General features: G+C 34.6%; 2 protein-coding genes across 2 annotated transcripts; both read right to left on the bottom strand.

Annotated features, from left to right (window-relative positions):
* Positions 1-4,285: 4,285 nt before the first annotated feature.
* On the bottom strand, positions 4,286-4,933 carry LOC140885221 (uncharacterized). Its single transcript, XM_073292165.1, has 2 exons — positions 4,722-4,933; positions 4,286-4,596 (listed from the first exon to the last, which is right to left on the bottom strand). Exons 1-2 carry the CDS (start codon positions 4,833-4,835, stop codon positions 4,450-4,452), a joined length of 261 nt encoding a protein of 86 aa, XP_073148266.1. The 5' UTR covers positions 4,836-4,933; the 3' UTR covers positions 4,286-4,449.
* Positions 4,934-9,095: 4,162 nt separating this feature from the next.
* On the bottom strand, positions 9,096-9,854 carry LOC140885339 (protein MIZU-KUSSEI 1). The gene has a single exon (XM_073292305.1). It carries the CDS (start codon positions 9,852-9,854, stop codon positions 9,096-9,098), a length of 759 nt encoding a protein of 252 aa, XP_073148406.1.
* Positions 9,855-18,965: the final 9,111 nt, after the last annotated feature.

Here is an 18,965-nt window from a genome sequence, read left to right as displayed (position 1 = left end):
TATTGATTCTCAAAATTTAAAATCACAGAAAACAAAAACAAAAAAACTTTTAATTTACCTATAAGATTACGAAGATGAAGAAGTTGGGGGGACTTGGGGCAGACTACGTCAAGATGAAGAGAAAATGAGTGCACACGAATGGACGATGTAAGATTAAGATGAAGTTGGGCCAGGGTAACAAATCCTTAAAGCCCAACACCAGAATAATCTGAATTCATTTTTAATGTCAGGCCCAATATATATTGAGTCAAAACTAACATTATAAGGAGATCTTCATCAACATTGAGTCATTTGACGTATTCACATGCTGCATTAAATATTTGAAAACAAATAAAAAATAAACGTGGAGTCTTTTTCATTTATTTTCTAAATTTTAAATTTAAGTCTGATGAATAAACTACATTTAAGCGTGTGTTAGTTATAAATTATAAAATTTCAAAATTTATTCGTCTACTAAGTGACACAATTTTGATTTTTGAAGTCTAAAATTTTGATAGACAAAATAATATATTATTTTTTAATATTTTCTTCTTTTCATTGTGCTAATATAATAACCGTTCCCCTCAACCAAGATAAAAAAAACAATTAATTTGACAGCATATGTTATTCTCACTTGAGCATCATCTCAATGACAAACTTTTTTTATATAATAATTTTTTAAAATAATATTTAAAATATAAATATATTCATTACATTATATCGATAATTTTAAATAATTATTCAAATGCTTATATATACTTACTTGTTCTAATATATATATATATATATATAGTTTCTTTCAAGTGCCCACCTAGTATGCCCACCACCATGTCCACCAATGATGTGACACTATTTTATTGGATGTGATAAAGATGTGATAAACTATAGGTCCAATAGAATAGTGTCACATCATTGGTGGGCATGGTGGTGAGCATAATAGGTAGGCACTTGAAATAAACTTATATATATATATATATATATATATTCGGTTCAATTGGTTTTTAAAATTCAAAATGGAGATCGAACCAAATAAATGTAGTTGAATGATATTTTGGGGGAAAAAACACTGGACCAATAAGATTGAACTAAATTTTTGGTTTAACTTGGTTCAATCAATTATTTTGATTAAACTAATGTTTCCTTCGTCCTTAAACACGAGATAACACGATCTCGAGTTCAAGACCAACAATAACAAATTTTTTATTTTGTATATCTACTATATTCTATTCTTTTTAAAAAAAAAATTACTCTATTCTATTATATCTTATAAAATAGATTGGTTTGTGGTATGACTAAACATCATTTTTATCCATTGATAACTACTGATTTACGAAAATACCAATTTTATAAAATTCATTTATTTACAAAAAAACATCACTTTTCAAAATTATTCTCTAACATTTTTTTAGGATTTTCGCTAAAAAAAATTAACTATATAAACACGCAACACATATATTCAAGTACTGGCTAGTACTAATTTAACGATTTTTACATGCATCGTGTGAAAGATCATCAGATTAATAATATAAATTATAAATTTATTTTTATAAAAAATATATTATGTCATACAAATTTTTCTTTAATAAAATTATTTTTACATTTTTCCTTGTAATAATACTATATATATATATATATATGTCTTGATATATATACACACATGTGTGTGTTGTACACCCTTTTCACCACGATACCATTATTTTTTGACACATCAATATTTTTCCCTAAACCGAGTCTCTCACGACAAATTTTTCTTTATCAAAGATTTTCTTTATATTTGTTCTTGTAACAATGCTAGCTCACATAATGCTCACATAGATACTCAATGTATCAAAACTTTATATTATACTCCAAATGATTCTCTCCTACATACCAAAAATTTCTCCCTCACGATACCATCATTTTGGGATAAATTCTCATTTTCGTCCCTCTTATTTGTCACTTATCTCGAAATAATCCTTCGAGTTTTCGGACAATCAAAATAGTTCCTAATGTTTCATATTCTTTCCCTATTTCATCTATGCCGTTAGATACCCGTTAAAAAGGGACGGTGAAAAAACTCACATGCATCCCCCTTTCTTCAAAGTATATGAATTTTCTCAAATTGAAAACATTTATTCTTCCCGTTTGCCCCAACTCCAAACCCTAGAACACAGAAACACAAACCAAAGGGCACAAAATCGGTAGGATAACAACTTGAAGACCCTCGACCTCTAGAATAGGTTGATACATATTGTTTGTATATCATAACGGAGCTCGATTTTGTTCTGGCTGGTGACTTTTGAGATTTCTCCTTCTGCACTAGATCAGTGAGTTTTTTTTTTATTTTATTTTATCAAGATTGGATTTTAATTTATTATATGATTGTAATATATTCGGTTTCTTAGTGAGTTTTTCTGGTCATCTTAAAATCATTTTTTTTTATGTGTACACTTGGAATCAGTGAGTCTAGCTTTTTGGTCATCTTAAAATAATTAAATTTTTTTTTGGATGTGTCATCGTCTAAGAATTTCAAGTTACCTCTAACTTCAATTGCAGGATCGCCTTCAGAAAATTGGAAGTCCGGGGCTAATTTTCAGGAGAATGTCGTATATAATTTTTTTTATTAAATATCGATATGAACACTTTATCTAATAATAAAAACTTCAAATACTTCCAACTAAAAATAATAACACAAACGATGACATTGAAAGACGGGAAAAATCGAAACAAAAAGAATTAAATGAAATCTCTAATCTCAAGATTTGGATATGTATTATTAATACACAAATATAATAAAAATCATCAAACTAAAGAAGTGTAAATAATTTATTTTTATCATAAAACAAATAAAAACTATAATTTAAATAATAATAGATGAAAGGAATAATTATGATCGGTTTGAGTAAAAATCAATCCAACGAGAATCAGTCCAACGATATACTAAGAAAATTACAAGATTTTAGAATCTCAGATACCAAAAAACAAATAAATTAAAAATAAAACACCAACGTAATATCACAAAGGCAAAAAAAATTCAATAAAAAATGACAGATAATTAAAAAAATTTGAACAATCTAATTCACCTAATCATGAAGGAATTTAACGACAAAAGGGCAAGTTTTTTTAAACAAGAAATAATTTTTTTAATCCAAAGAAATGAGAAAAAATGTACAAAAAGTTAACCAAAATTTCAAAATTTTAACAAAAATATGGAGAAACCCACCTAAATTTTTTAAAAAATATATATATATTGATATTTAAATAAAATTTAAAAATCGAGACCCCACACTAAGAGAGACCCTAAACAACCGCCTAAGCTGCCACCCCTTAGCGTCAGCCCTGCTCAATTGCATGATTGATCATTTTTATATGTCCTTAATTTGGACATCTTGATTATGTTATAAAACAGACTAGAAGCAGTCCTCCGAGACCTCTCAATACAATGATAGTTCACGATTTTGGATTTTAAAGTTTTTTTTTTTTTTTTTAACATGAACGGCACAAATATCATTAATAGCCAGAAAGATCATAGATTACAAGTTTACTAATAAGCAAAGGGTTACAATCATTAAAATCCATAGTCCCGTGAAGTCCTTGCGAGGTTTTAAAGTTTTGAACAAGCACACAAAATCCAAAAAACCTGCACATACATGTCTCATCTTTGAAAATATCCACTATTTCTTGACTTTGTTTTTTTGTGTTTCAATTGTTGATCTAATTTTTCGGTTTGGATTTGGGGAAGCATGAAGATGAAATGTATTTCACCGTCTCTTTTTCTGCGTAATCTAAAGATATGAGAAATAATATGAAACATTAAGGACCATTTCAATAACGTACGATCTGAAAACTCAAGGGACTATTTCGGGATAATTTACATACAGAAAGGAGGAAAATAAACTTTATCTCATTTATTTTGTATATGAAACTAAATACAATTCAATAAAATAAAACACTAAACATCAACTTCTAAAAATAGTCATTACATTTCACATCACACAAAAACATATGATTTATTTTCAAATTTAATTTTGTGCCATCAAAACGGTATCTGAGTGGTGGATCAACATATCATTCCACGATCCACGGGACCTCTCATGAATTTTGTTTGGAACTCTCGAGTACCAAGAATGAAATGGACCAACTATATTGATACTCGGAAAAAAAAAAAGAAGCTAAATATATAATCGATTACACAACTATATCTCATCCAAAAGAAATTAAGAAATAAACACGCTTCAATGAACCTATTCTTTTTTGTTTTTGTTTTGGTTTTTTAGGTGCAGCCCAAGTTATATATACACACAACACTTAGCTAGCTAGGACATAATTAATAGTTAAAATTTCCCTCGAATGCATGAAAGAATTAAAGGTGAGTATTTTTTTTGTTATAATTATTAATTACACATCAAAATTAAACGTAGATACAAAGAGCAACATGAGATGAGTAGTAGTACATTTTTTTTTATTGATGTGGAATGAAATTACACAGGCTCATGCTGCTCCTTCTCTCATCTTCTTGGCCACAGCAAATATGGCTCCGATTACTGCTATCACCACTCCCGATATGATTAGCGACGATTTCACATCCACCCCCTTTTCCTTTTTCTTATCTTCCTTCTTCTCCCCTTCCTCCTCTTCCTTCGATCATCACCAAAATTATATATATATTTTTTTATTATTTCTTTATAATTACTATATACAAGTATATATTTTTATCTAATAATCAACCATTTTCTACAAAGGAAAATGAATGAATTAGTTACCTTGAGGCTTTTGGAAGTGATGAAATCTGGATTGGGTTCGGCCGGGTCTTTGACCTCATGTGGCTCCACAAGTTCGCCATCTGCAAAAACCTCCTCTGAACTAGAAGTCGCCATTTCTCTTTTCTTTTTTGTCTTTCTGGGATAATCTAATATTTTCGATGGGAGGAATTGCTTGAATTAATCAAATAAACCCAAAAAAAAAGGCAAAATCTGAATATAATCGGATAATGGCGTGATATTCTACAGCTCAACACGTAGGCTAAAAAATCAAACCAAAAGGCACTCACCTGCCACCTTGCTCCGCTTGCCACGTATACCACATATATCTTACCCGAGTTTATTATATATGTTAAAATAAATATAAATGTCTCATGTATATAAACCTCATATATATTATATTAGGTAAATAAATTTGGATATTAATACAGTGTGAGGACATTATGCTTATACTAATTTGTGTACCCAAATTTTAAAGTTTTACATGTTTAGCTGTTCACATTCAATTTTATTTCTTTTTTTATATAATTTTTGAGAAAAAATCCGGTTTAGCCCCAAATATTTGGCCCATTTCTTGATTTAATCTCAAATGTTTCGGCGTTCTCAGTTTAGTCCTAAAATTTTATGGATTTTTATCAAATTGGTCCTTCCGTCAAATTGATGGTTATAACCATGGTTCTAAAATTCGCAAGGCGCTAGTCGGGCGCCAGACCAGCGCCTAGGCTGCCTAGGCGGGGACTAGGCGGCACTAGGCGGATTCCATGGTTTCAACTTAATAAATGAAATATTATAACTTCAAGACAATAATATCAAATTTAAAATGAGTTCAGCATTTGAAGAAAGAGCAAACACCAATTTTTTCTTCAAATATGGCACTCAAAATGTGGGCTTCTTCATTCGCTTTGATTCTTCAGCCTTATAATTTGCGAGATGCTCTGGTTACTCAATCATGCAGACAATGAAAGATGAATTTTGATCTAGAGCAAGCCAACGAATCAATTTTCTTGTCGTATATCAGTTTAGAGCTTATAAAACTTAAGTCCAACAAAAAAATTACATTTCAATTTTTTTTTTTTTTTTTGTAATTTGGGTTTTGAATTTAAAAGCCCAAATTAAAAAAATAAAATCTGAAAATCCTACCCTATTTCCGCCTAGGACCGCCTAGGGCCGCCTCGCCCCGCCTAGGACCGCCTAGGCACCAAGGCCGCCTAGGCCGACCGATTAGCATGTTTTTGGTGCGGCCACCCGGCGCCTAGCACCTAGGCGGCCGCCTAGCCCGAGTTTTCGAACACTGGTTATAACTAGTGAACGTTATATGTGATGGAGAAAAACTCACTTCAGTCCCAGATATTTGGCTCATTTCCTAGTTTGGTCACAAATGTTTCAGCGTCGTCGATTTATTCCTAAATGTTTACAAATTTTGATTTAGTTGGTCATATTGTTCATTTAATCGTTAAAACTAATTGTAAACATGACATGTGATATTGATGCTCCTAAAAATCCCCAAAACCCAAATCAGATGCCCAAAAAATTTTCTTTCTAGGTGCCTATTACACTCAGAAATTTGGCTCAACTTTGTGAATGAAATTGATGCTGTTGTACACAACTAATCTCTATCAGATAAATCTGGCTTCTTCTCTTGCATGCTGACCACATTTTCTTGTTCTCAATTAATTTCGATATTTCTATAGAAATTTAAATTTAGCGTTTTTTTTCAAAAAATAAAAAAAAACATTTATTCTTATTATGTGTCGTTATTTGGTTGGATTTCATATTCTTGTTCATTGATTATGTTTTATTTTTTTTTATATCTTTCCATTGAAAATTTTGAGAATTAAGGTTCAATTTTTTTTTCAGTTAGGAGTTTTTTTTTAATAATTTTGATTTTTACGAAAAAATTGAGTAATAAATTAAATAAATTTTGTAACGGCTGATTTTGATTAAATTTATCGATTTTTAGTTTAGTCATTTTGAGACCATCTCGGTCAAAATTAATGGAATGACCAACTATGTCAAAATAAGTAAACATTTGTGACTAAATCGAGAACATTAAAATATTTAGGACCGAACCGAGAAAAAAATCAATAATCTGGGACCGAATCAGAACTTTTCTCCATTAATTTCATTAAATTGACGGAAGGATCAACTCAAACTAATTTTTAAAACGTTTAGAACTAAACCGAAAACACCAAAATATTTGGAACCGAACCAGGAAAATGGTCAAATATATGATACTGAACCAATAATTTACCTATAATTTTTAGATCCAAATTTTAGGCTCAAAATTTTACCTGTTATTATGAATCAGGTAAACCGTCTAATAACTTTTGTACAATGTTTTCGCCTCACGAGTCACGAACGACATACACTTTGATTAACAATCATTCCAATGACGAAAGGATCAACTCAAACTAATTTCTGAAACGTTTAGAACTAAATCGAGAACACCAAAATATTTGGGACCGAACCAGAAAAATGATCAAATATATGAAAATGAACCGAGAATTTACCCATAATTTTTAGATTCAAACTTTAGGCTCAAATTTTTACCTGTTACTACGAATCAGGTAAACCATCTAATAACATGTGTATAATGTTTTCTCTTCACGAGTCGCGGACGACATAAACTTTGATTAACAATCATTCCAATCCATATTACACATCGTTTTATTTTTCATATTCTCTACAAAATTTAAAATTTACCAAATTTTATGTTTGTTTTTCCTAAAATGTTCGTCGATCATTCAATTGTTTAAAATTTTTGGCTCATTTTTGCATTCGAGAATGAATTCATGCTTATTTTTTGGATGTAGAGTGTATATTTTCTATCATTTATTTTTATTGCGGATTCTGTACGTGCTGTTATTCATCATTTTTTTGGGTGGTTTCCTATATATCAATTAACAAGTGCTACTGACTGTGTGTAGCTTGTGTTTGAATTTAGAGCATATTATTTCTGGCTATCAACCGGTGATTTTTTTTATTAATTAATTAATTAAAGTATATTGTTGCTTACACTAAACCAAAATCCTGACTCTGCCTCTAAATGTCATGTTTGCTAGCGTTACGTCAATGTTCCATCAAGAAAGAAATCAAATTATGATATCTTGGCCTAATGGCAAGAGTGGGGTTCCCAGACCTATATGGTCTTTGGGTTAAATCCATGTGGATAGTCATTAGATTAGCTAGATATGAAATTTCCCCACTTCATTGTATAATAAAAAACATGGAAAAAAAAAATATCAAAAGGAAAAAAATATAGTAGCTTATTACGGAAATCTAACATAGGTAATTAAAACTGATAACTGATTGATGTACAAGATCAAAAATGTAATTTTATTTTTCGTTCATTATTTATTCGCATATGATTTACAATCATCGAGCAATCCCAGTATGTAAAGCAACTTATAAAAAAATGGCGTAAGTTTAGGTATGAAGTCGACTTCTGACGCGTATTCTAAGGACAATCTGCTGTCGTGTTTACCACATTCGCTTTCATCATTTCTGTTACAATTGAAAGAAAAAAATTGAAAATAAAATCATGGATATCATGTAACTCGTAAGTACATATATACTGGTAAAATATTTGATTTGTCAATACACATCTCCACCACCTTTTTTAACATGGTAATATAAATTTTTACTTTTGTCAAACTGTGATTTGATCCTCTACATCATTAAATATCAGCTTTAATCTGTTATATCTTTTCTTCGTTTTTTTACAATTTCATTCTTTTTGAGATAACGTTAATGTGCCAACGATGCAACTCTGACGTACGTAGGTACGACATTACACATCAACACCCCCGATTAAATTTGCATAAAATTAAAACATAAATAACAGCATAAAATACCATAATCGAAAAGAAACAAAGCTAAATTTGCAATGTTTCCTATTTGTTAATATTTGGTAATTATCAATATATAATTAATAATATTACTAGAGTATTTGCACACACACGTTGTGTGTGATGAAAAAATAGATTTTTTTATTAAAATTAATTTCGAAAAAAAATCTAATAAATTTATGAGAACAAAAAATGAATGATTTTTGAGTTAAAATATTAACCACAAAGAGTAGTTAAAAGATAATGAATTATATTAGTTATTTCTTACTCTGTTTTACAAATAATTTGAAATTTAAAAATTAAGGTATCATACCAAGACCATGTTAGTTTCTCTAAAACCTTCTTACTACGCAGTTGAAATTATCACAATAAGAAAGAAACAGACTAAACATGAAAAAAATAAAATAAAAAATGGCCTTCATAAAAATGAATGACGATCACTTTACAATGCGTAGTAAACTGTTTTGAAGATACATAAATTTAATTGATCTAAGCTTATAAGAAACCAAAAGATAAGAAATAAATAAAATCAGACTCTAACAAAGAAGATACTGAGTTCAGGCCCACTATTCCCGTCTGGATTCATCATGTAGTAAGTTTCCGAGTCCTTCGACCCCACCATCCTCTCAAAGTAAGCCCTCATATATGTCAGCTCACCCTCCGCCGCCGCCGCCCCCGAATCACCGTCGTTTCCCGGAAGAACTCCGGCCCCCATAGACACCGCATGCAGCATTTGCATCACCTTCAAATCATCATCCGTCGGCTCTCTCTTCACAGCATACCCAACTTTCCTCCCATTGCAGTACATCGTCCAGATGGGTTCTTCCAGAAGCTTGACCTTCTCCGAATGGTTTTTTTCGCACTCGAGAGCGATTCGCACGAGCCCTAATCCCATATCTTGCAGGAGCTTCCCCGTCTGGATGGAAAGCTCGAGCACAAGAACGGGTAAGCATTTCGAATTTTCTTGGATGGATAGGTTTACACGGGATTTTCGGTGGCCGAAGAGGGTTCCGGTCATCTGCTTTCCGCCGTGGATGTGTCCGTCGTGCATCCGGTTAGCGTGGATCGGAACCGGCATCTTGCATGGCGGGTTTATCACGGGGAATGACCGGAAAAGCGACTTGACTCGCCGGAATAGTTTGGTGGATTTCGACTGAGCCTTTTTGTTGGAGGCTGGTTGGAGGGAGACTTGGGGTCTGGTCGGTGATTGGTCCGGTGCCACCGCGTTCGAGGCCGGCGGAGGAGAATGGCTGGGCGGCGACGGAGTTTTGAGTCTTGGGGTTGGCATTTTACGATTGTGGAAATGGAAAATATTGTAGGTGCGGCATGTTATACGTTACATATAATATGGGTATTGGTATTTAAGGTGTGTGGTCATATCGTGTTTATCAAATTGTGGTTTGAGGGAAGCACGTTTTTTGTTGACTTTTTTCTTCTTCTTTTTTTCCGCCCCTATTTTCTGGTTTGGTGAGTTTTGTTTTGATTTATTTCAATGGATTGTTGTTGCAACTTGCAAGTGTTGGACTTAATTTTTGGCAATTATATATATGCTCCATTTACTCGGCCAAATAGTTATTGTTAGATAATGCAAGTTATTATATATACTCGATGAAAATAAAAGTGATTATGATTTTTTTTTCTAAAAATTTATATAGAAAAAGTCCATAATCATATTTTTTTAACAGTTATTACTTACACTTTCTAATCAGAGTTTTAGAATAGAGAGTCAGAGACTGCTAATAATATTCAGAATATTTAAATTTATATAGAAAAAGTCTATAATCATATATTTTTTTTACATATATGATTATGAATTTTTTTTTACATAAATTTATATAAAAAAAGTCCATAATCATATTTTTTTTTACAGTTATGACAGACACTTTCTAATCAGAGTTTTAAAATAGAGACCGCTAATAATATTCAGAATATTTACCAACACATGGTGATACAAATGAAGTACGGTACTACTGCGCGCGTTCAGAAGCAAAGAACAAATTAATTAAGTGCATTCAAATTAAACTGATCATCAATGAATTAAGGCATAATTATAAGCTTTAGAGACCAAGTATACAACACAAGCAATTTGGGTTGATTAATATTTTTGAAATTGGAAGATAACATTTATTTAATTAAAATTGAAGAGACGTTGGGTAGAACAAATTAAAAAGAGGGAAATATTGCACCAAAAGGCGAGATTACGTTGATCGCATCATGGTCCTCACGTCTGGTTAATTACCTATATACCTTAAACTCTCTTCCAAATTATACTCGATATCGGTCAATTTCCACCAATAATATTCTTTTGTTCATAAAGATCCGACAATGCATTAGAGCACATATCTAACACCAAGTATCGGTTTGATACTGAATTGTATAATCTCTTTGGGAAAATCTATAATTTCTTCACTACTAGTGCAATGGAATTTTGGAAGAAAATGAACCTTCATTTATGGATTCCTCAGCTCGCGCTCTGGTACATATTGCTGATCGAGAATATTATAAATCATTGTTTTAAAAGACGGAACGACCGTCTATGCGTCATGTGGTTGACCACTGCCTCGATTTTAATTACATGCGTAAATATCTGTTTAGCCCTTGAATCAAAGGAAGACTCACAATTTTCATGTGGGCCTCCCTGATCCAACATAGTCTCACCCGTTTTGACATGGCCGAAAATTGAGTTAAGAAATGTTATGCTACTTCAGATGTTGTGTTATTTTTATTTCCGTTGCTGTTTTTAATTTTTCTCAGGCTTATGTACATGGGCGGAGAAGCTATATATATGGACAAGATTGGACTCTTGCCCATTTCATTTGATATATTGAACCCACATATATTCATTATGATTCATTCTTGCTCAGCAGATTGGTTTAAAAATAGCCATTATTTGGCCTAAGTTACATGTATGACCCAATTTGTTTTTTTAAGTTTATATAATATACATCTATATACAAGAAGTTACAAGTTATTTTCATACATAATGTTAATTTAATTAATATGATAGATACTTTGTGTATGATTATAAGTGGAGATTCAATTGAAATTTTGCCCACCATTGAAAAAGTTTCTGACTATGCCACTGTTTATGTGTTTTTTAAATTTTTAATAGAGACAAATGATATGAATTTCATGTGACATCGCTTGAAATCAATTCAATTTAATACATGAACAATACTTTAAAAGATTTCTTCGTTTTATCAAAAGTTATAGCTGGTGGTAATGATACAACTCAAACCTTTTAAACTGCACAGCAACCCAATCACCATGGTTTGATCGTTCTATCCAACAGGAACAATTATTGCACGCCAACAAGATTGTTTTGCTAAGGACATACAAATCAATAAAAAAAAAGGAATAAACAAATACAACAATTTTTTCCCAATAACACAGTCAATTAAAACTCAAAAACAAGTTAAGTGGAAGAGCTCCAAGCATTCAAATTCAATGGCTGAGATAATTAAAAAAAAAACTAGACCCAATGCTTATTTAGAAAATTATATACCACAAACCTTGGCATGAATGAACATTCTCAAATTTTTTTTCTTATAACGGTCTGGAACTTGTACTAGCTAGCAGCAATACAGACGAATCTCGTTCTAAATAGAAAAGTAGTAGTCTACTGAAGTAGTGCGAAAACAGACTACTGAGTTTGCTGAAGCTAAAAAATTAAGTAGAATGACAACAACATATTTGTTTCTGGAAGTTCGAAGGATAAAACTTTCTATATCTCGTCTTTTTTTGTTTTCAGAAGGTATCACTAGAAGATTTGATAAGTACACACACTTTGGTACAAACCCACTTCAGTAGGGCTTATCTACTGCCTACTGAAACTCCTAGTACTCACAAACACTTTACAACTCGAAATAGTTTTGAAAGAAAACTCTTCTTTAAATATTACAATGCTTATACTTTGATAAGATTTTTACAATAGATCAAGGACACAAATGTGATATAACGATCAAGTGAAAGAGTATTCTTTCGAGTATGTAAGCAGAGGACTTGTAACTTGATTGAAATTTGATAGCGGGTTTTCTCTCTTTTGTTTTCTTGAAGAATTTGCTGAGTCTTTTATAGCTACTGATGTAACGTTAAGAAAACGACTCTATTAATTCTTTCATTTAATGTACCTGTAACAAAATATATGTTTTTCTTAGTGCGTCACATCTTTCATAAGACATTAAATGAGATGTACTATAAAGACATAATGACTAATAAATAAAGTGGATTCTGAATGTAGTTTCCCTAGTTTACTCGATTTTATCCCTCTGGTATCATCTTTTGATTTCACTCAGTTTTCCAGACTAAGTCTACTGGTTTCTGATTTTACTTAGTTTTTCGGACTAAGTCTACTTATATCTGATTTTACTTAGTTTTCCTAACTAACTCTACTGTTTTATGATTTTACTTAGTTTTTCAGACTAAGGCTACCGGTTTTTGATTTTAGTTTGCTTTCTATTATTATCGATTATTTTTTTTACTGATTTTATCTTCTTCTGCTAGATGTCATCACCGAAACTATACTACTTATCAATTTTTCCCTTTTTGGTGATGCCAAAATATAGCAATGAATATTTAACACAAGAAGATTGTTAGACAAAATAAAGTAATGAAAACAAAGTGTTTAATCAAGATAAAATAAGTTTAGGTCAGGGTGATTAGCCATTGGTTCTGGTTCTGATTCTGGTTCTGGATCCAATCTTCTATTTCCTCCTTGATTGTGCTTTACAGCAACAGTGGACAAGGATTCTGGTTGTCTTTCCCCCCTTTTTAGCATCAACATCCACAATAAACTGGAAGAGATCATAAATCTGAGCAGAAATGTTATTCATTTTAGTGTCGAGACTTCGAATAGATTCAGATTGCTCTTGATTGGTAGTCGCAATCCCTTCTATTTGTGATCTAGACCTGGCCACGGTCCGGGTCCGATCCGGGTTGGCATTTAGCTACCCTTAATCGGCCCGCCAATGGCCGGTTCCGGTCCGGGTCCGGTTAACCGTCGGTTCAGGGTCCGGGCTAAACCGTGCCATTTAAAAAAAAAAAAATTGCAGCACCCCAACACTGCATTGGCAGCGCTGGGGCGCTAAACCTTCGAATTTAATTCGAAGGGGCAGCGCTCAATTCAGTGCTGGGGCGCTGCACCTTCGAAATTTATTTTTTTTTAAATTTTTAAACAAATTTTTAATAAGACATATTCTTTAAATAATCTCAATCAAATATTTCATATCTCCATAATGAAAATCTATTACATTTATTAAATAAACAATATATTAAAATTTCAACATCTTAATATCTTATGACTTAATATTAAAAATCTATTACATTTTATTCTACTTCACTCGCATTTCCTCCCGTCGTAGTTCCGGATGTTTCTTCGGTATCATCTTGGTCTTTTTCATCACTTTGAATATGTTGTGTTCGAGTAGCGGCTTTTGACCAATCATTGAGCAAACATTGGGCTTCTAAGTTTTCCGGCCTTAAGCTAGAACGTCTCTCGTCCAATGTATTTCCTTCAATACTAAATGCTTGCTCCACTGCAACTGTTGAAACCGGACAAGCTAGAATTTCTTTTGCCATTATAGCCAAAATTGGATATATTTGTGTTTTTTACGACCACCATCTCAAAATGTCGAAGTTTTCCTCATCTGTATCACTAAAATCAAAAGTCGTGGTAAAATAATTCTCAAGTTCCTGACTGGAACTTGAGGATCCTCGTGGACGTTTCGTCCGTTCCCTTAATAAAAGTTGTGCTTTAGTAAGTTTAGAAGAAACATTACTAGTTGCAGTGGATTGTGTTTCATGTGAAATAATTTGTCCACCATATTTGATGTTATATTCATTATAAATATCAAGTAAATGAGTTTTAATATTAAACAAAATCAATGAGATAGAAGGAATCGTTTCCGCAATAGGCTCCAAAGATTCATAATATAATGTTAACATGTCGCTTAAGCCATCTAATTTAAGTCTAGGATCTAAAACAAAAACACATAAAAAAATTTCAGGAATAAGCAAAAAATATTTTTCCCATTTTGCTTTCATGATGAGAATACATTGAGATAAAACACTATCAATAGAATTAACATGTTCATGAAAAATACAAGCAATGTTGCAACAATGTGTTAAAACTAAATGTGAAGTAGGGTAATAAACACCGGATAATTGGTCACTAGCATCATTAAAAACTTTTAAAATTTCACAAATGCTAGTGCATATGTTCCATTGATTTGAAAACAAATAAATATCACGAGCTTGAACAAATTGATGAAAAAATATACATAATAAATCTTTATATTCAAAAGAGGATAATAACAATTTATATGTTGAATTCCAACGAGTTGGAACAACTCGTGCAAACGGCTTAGGCTTCATACCATTTACTCTACAAAATTTTCCCCATTGCTTCATAACTTGAGGATGCGTCCATAAATAATGAATAGCGTTCCTAATTGGTTGAATATATATGCCTAAACTTTTTAGTCTATCTTGAACACACAAATTTAAAATATGACATGTGCATCTAATATGAAAAAATTTGCCACCTAGTGATGGTTTACATATTTCAATAAGCTCACTAATACTAGAAGTATTTGCACTAGCATTATTAAAAGACATTGAAAAAACTTTGATAGTGTAGTGACCCTTACCTGGATCACCTACTAAACAGAACTTAAGCATGCAATTAACTTAATTAAACAGATATCAGAATAATCTTGCGGAAACCATAAACAAATACAATCCCAAGAAAAGGAATCTGTAATTTATCCGAATATTATACAACCAAATCGAATAGCTGTATCAACCCAAAACAACAGAAATAAAAACCTAGACGAAGCTCCAGCTGGCCAACCACTGACTAGCCCCTCTTGGATCCACCCGCCTCGTCCAATCGCAAACCTGCCCCATGAAATAGGGTGTCCAGAACACAGAGTACGAGACATAAGCATAGAACGCTCAGTACGAGAGTATGAGTATACATGCATGCAAAGTGAACTCCCTATAAACTCGAGGTCAAGGATCAGATAACAGAGACAGACCGGGCCCTGGTATGTAGCACGCTGTGCCGTCGCTTCAGGAGGTGGCTCCCATACCGAAATACAAGTGGATATGCCGGACCCAAATCGATGGATGTCCAACCACTAACAGGATAGGGAAAAACCCTACTAACAGACATCTCGAAAGAGATAGCTCAGTATGCAAATGAATGCAGCATAAATCAATGACATATAAACCATGCAGTCACATAATACATGCATACTCAGTCAGGATATCTCGAATAGTACTTTCGTACCTCAAATCAGTGCAAGCTCTACCAACTCTAGGTCCACGCCTATAGTCTGCTCTACACTGCCAAATGATACTACTATCATTATAGTGCTCTAAAAGCCTTAACTAAGCTATTGCATACTCCTAAATATTTATAGGAAGCAAAAGCTATACCTTCATCCGTCGTTAGCCCTTTGATGTCGATGCCTCCAGAAATTGGGCACAACTCCGCTACGACTATCGAACGCCTCGACGACTCCCGGGGGCAAGCCTAGGAAGGTTTGAACAACTCGAATACGACTAGAGTAGAGAGGAAATCCGGAATTGGCAATTGAAAGTGAATTCTCGGCCCTCTATTTATAGACAACGATCGGAGCCTTCGATCCTCGATCGGAACGTCCGAACCTCGATCGGAACGTCCGATCCTGCCATCGGAGCTTCCAAAGATCCTGATCTGCCGCATGTCAAAATATCACTTGTTGACTTCGGATAGGGGTGATCGGAGCTTCCGATCCTGATCGGAGCTTCCGATCTTGACACACGTCATGCCCGACGCAATACCATCGGAGTTTCCGATCCTGCATCGGAGCTTCCGATCCTGTTCGGAGCTTTCGAACTCACCTTCGAAGCTTCCGAACTCTTCCCAAGTAATTATGATTAATTTCTTAATTACTGATTTTGGTTACGGGCTACTACATTCTCCCCCACTTAAGATATTTCGTCCTCGAAATCAGATCTTAAGTACTAAATGTAATACAGAAATCAGAAACATTCTTTATTCAAATCAAACGTTTACAGAGATTGCAACTGAATACAACTAAAAGAATGAAATCAAAACAACTCAGGATGGTCTTCACGCATTCTGTCTTCAAGTTCCCAAGTAGCCTCCTCAGTGCCTCGGCGTTTCCACTGAACTAAAACCAGAGGAATGACTTTGTTCCGCAAAACCTTATCCTTATAATCCAGGATACGAATAGGTTTCTTAACATAAGTCAAATCCTTGCTCACCTGAACCTCAGACCGCTGCAGAATATGAGATTCATCCGCCACATATCGTCGCAACAGAGATACGTGGAACACGTTGTGAATACTGGAAAGATGCGGTGGCAAAGCTAGCCGATAAGCCAAATCGCCAATGCTCTCCAAGATCTCAAACGAACCGATAAACCTGGGAGACAACTTGCCCTTAAGGCCAAATCTGAGAATCTTGCGGAAAGGTGACACTCTCAGAAACACTTTCTCCCTGACATCGAACTGCAAAGGCCTACGCTTGGTATTAGCATAGCTGGCCTGACGATCCTGTATAGTCTTAATCCGTTTCTTGATCTGATCAACAATGTCTATTGCTTGCTGGATAAACTCTGGTCCCTCAGCCTGTCTCTCCCCCACTTCTTCCCAGAAGAGTGGAGTACGACAACGTCACCCGTACAACGCCTCAAAAGGTGCCATTCCAATACTAGTATGATAGCTGTTGTTGTACGCGAACTCGATCAATGGCAAATGATCCTGCCAGGCTGAACCAAAATTCATGACGCACGCTCTAAGCATATCCTCCAAAGTACGGATAGTGCGCTCTGACTGACCATCAGTTTTCGGATGATAGGCAGTACTCAAACTGAGAGTAGTACCCATCGCACGCTGAACACTCCCCCAGAATCTAGAAGTAAACCTGGGGTCCCGATCGCTAACAATGCTCACAGGCACTCCATGAAGTCAAACGATCTTCTGAATGTACAATCGAGCCATACGACCCACATTGTACTCCCGGCTATAGGCAATGAAATGCGCTGACTTGGTGAGTCGGTCCACCACAACCCAGATAGCATCACAGTTCCTCGGGGATACCGGCAAATGGGTCACAAAGTCCATTGTGATAAACTCCCATTTCCATTCAGGAATAGACAGACTGTGAAGCAATCCTCCAGGTCGTCGGTGCTCTGTCTTGACCTGTTGACACACCAAACATCTCGAAACAAACTGATAAACACTGCGTTTCATACCCTTCCACCAGAAACGAGTACGTAGATCCTTGTACATCTTGTTGCTCCTGGGATGAATACTCAACTTAGTGCGATGCGCCTGAGACAAAATCTCCTCTCGCAACTCTTCATCCTGCGGAATCACAAGCCTACCAGACAAACACAGAAAGCCATCTGACTGATAATGAAATCCAGACAAGCTACCCTCGTTAGCTAGACGAGCTAAACGCTGGGTCTTCGAATCAGACATCTGAGCATCTCGAATCCGCGAATACAAAGCTGGCTCAGATAATATCGCAAACATCTGGATACTCTGCATACCTTTCTTATGCTTGAAGGTATAACCTGAAGTACAACAGTCACTGATCGCACTAGACATCGAACAAGTCTGAAGTGCGGATAGTCGCACCTTGCGACTCAAAGCATCAGCAGTGAGATTAGCAGCTCTCGGATGGTTCTTAATCTCGCAATCATAGTCCTTAAGCAAGTCCATCCAACGTCTCTGCCTCATGTTCAACTCAGCCTGAGTGAACAAATACTTGAGACTCTTATGGTCGGTGAAGATCTCAAATTTTTCGCCATACAGATAATGATGCCAGATCTTCAAAGCGAACACAATGACTGCTAACTCCAAATCATAGACTGGATAGTTGTCCTCGTGAAGCTTCAGCTGTCTAGAAGCGTATGCGATCACATGCCCATTCTGAGTCAGAACACAACCTAACCCCTGAAGAGAAGCATCAGTGTATACCACATACCCTCCAGATCCTGACGGTAATGCCAACACCGGCGCAGAAGTCAACCGCCGTCGAAGCTCACAGAAGTTCTCCTCACACTCGGAGGACCACTCGAAGTCCACACCCTTGCGGGTAAGCTGCGTCAAAGGTCGAGCTAACTAAGAGAAGTTCAGAATGAAGCGACGATAATACCCTGCTAGACCCAGAAAACTACGGATCTCAACAACCGTCGTCGGACGCGACCAATTAAGTACCGCTTCAATCTTGCTTGGATCAACAGAAATCCCCTCCCTAGATATGATATGGCCAAGAAAGACCACTCGATCCATCCAGAACTCACACTTGCTCAGCTTGGCGTACAAATGCTCATCTCGAAGAGTCTGCAGTACCAACCGCAAGTGAGAAACATGTTCTTTC

This window comes from Henckelia pumila, chromosome 2 (genome assembly GCF_033568475.1).
Source record: "Henckelia pumila isolate YLH828 chromosome 2, ASM3356847v2, whole genome shotgun sequence".
Taxonomy (NCBI): Eukaryota; Viridiplantae; Streptophyta; class Magnoliopsida; order Lamiales; family Gesneriaceae; genus Henckelia; species Henckelia pumila.
Note: the sequence above shows the minus strand (reverse complement) of the source record. Positions and strands in the feature narration are given on the sequence as shown.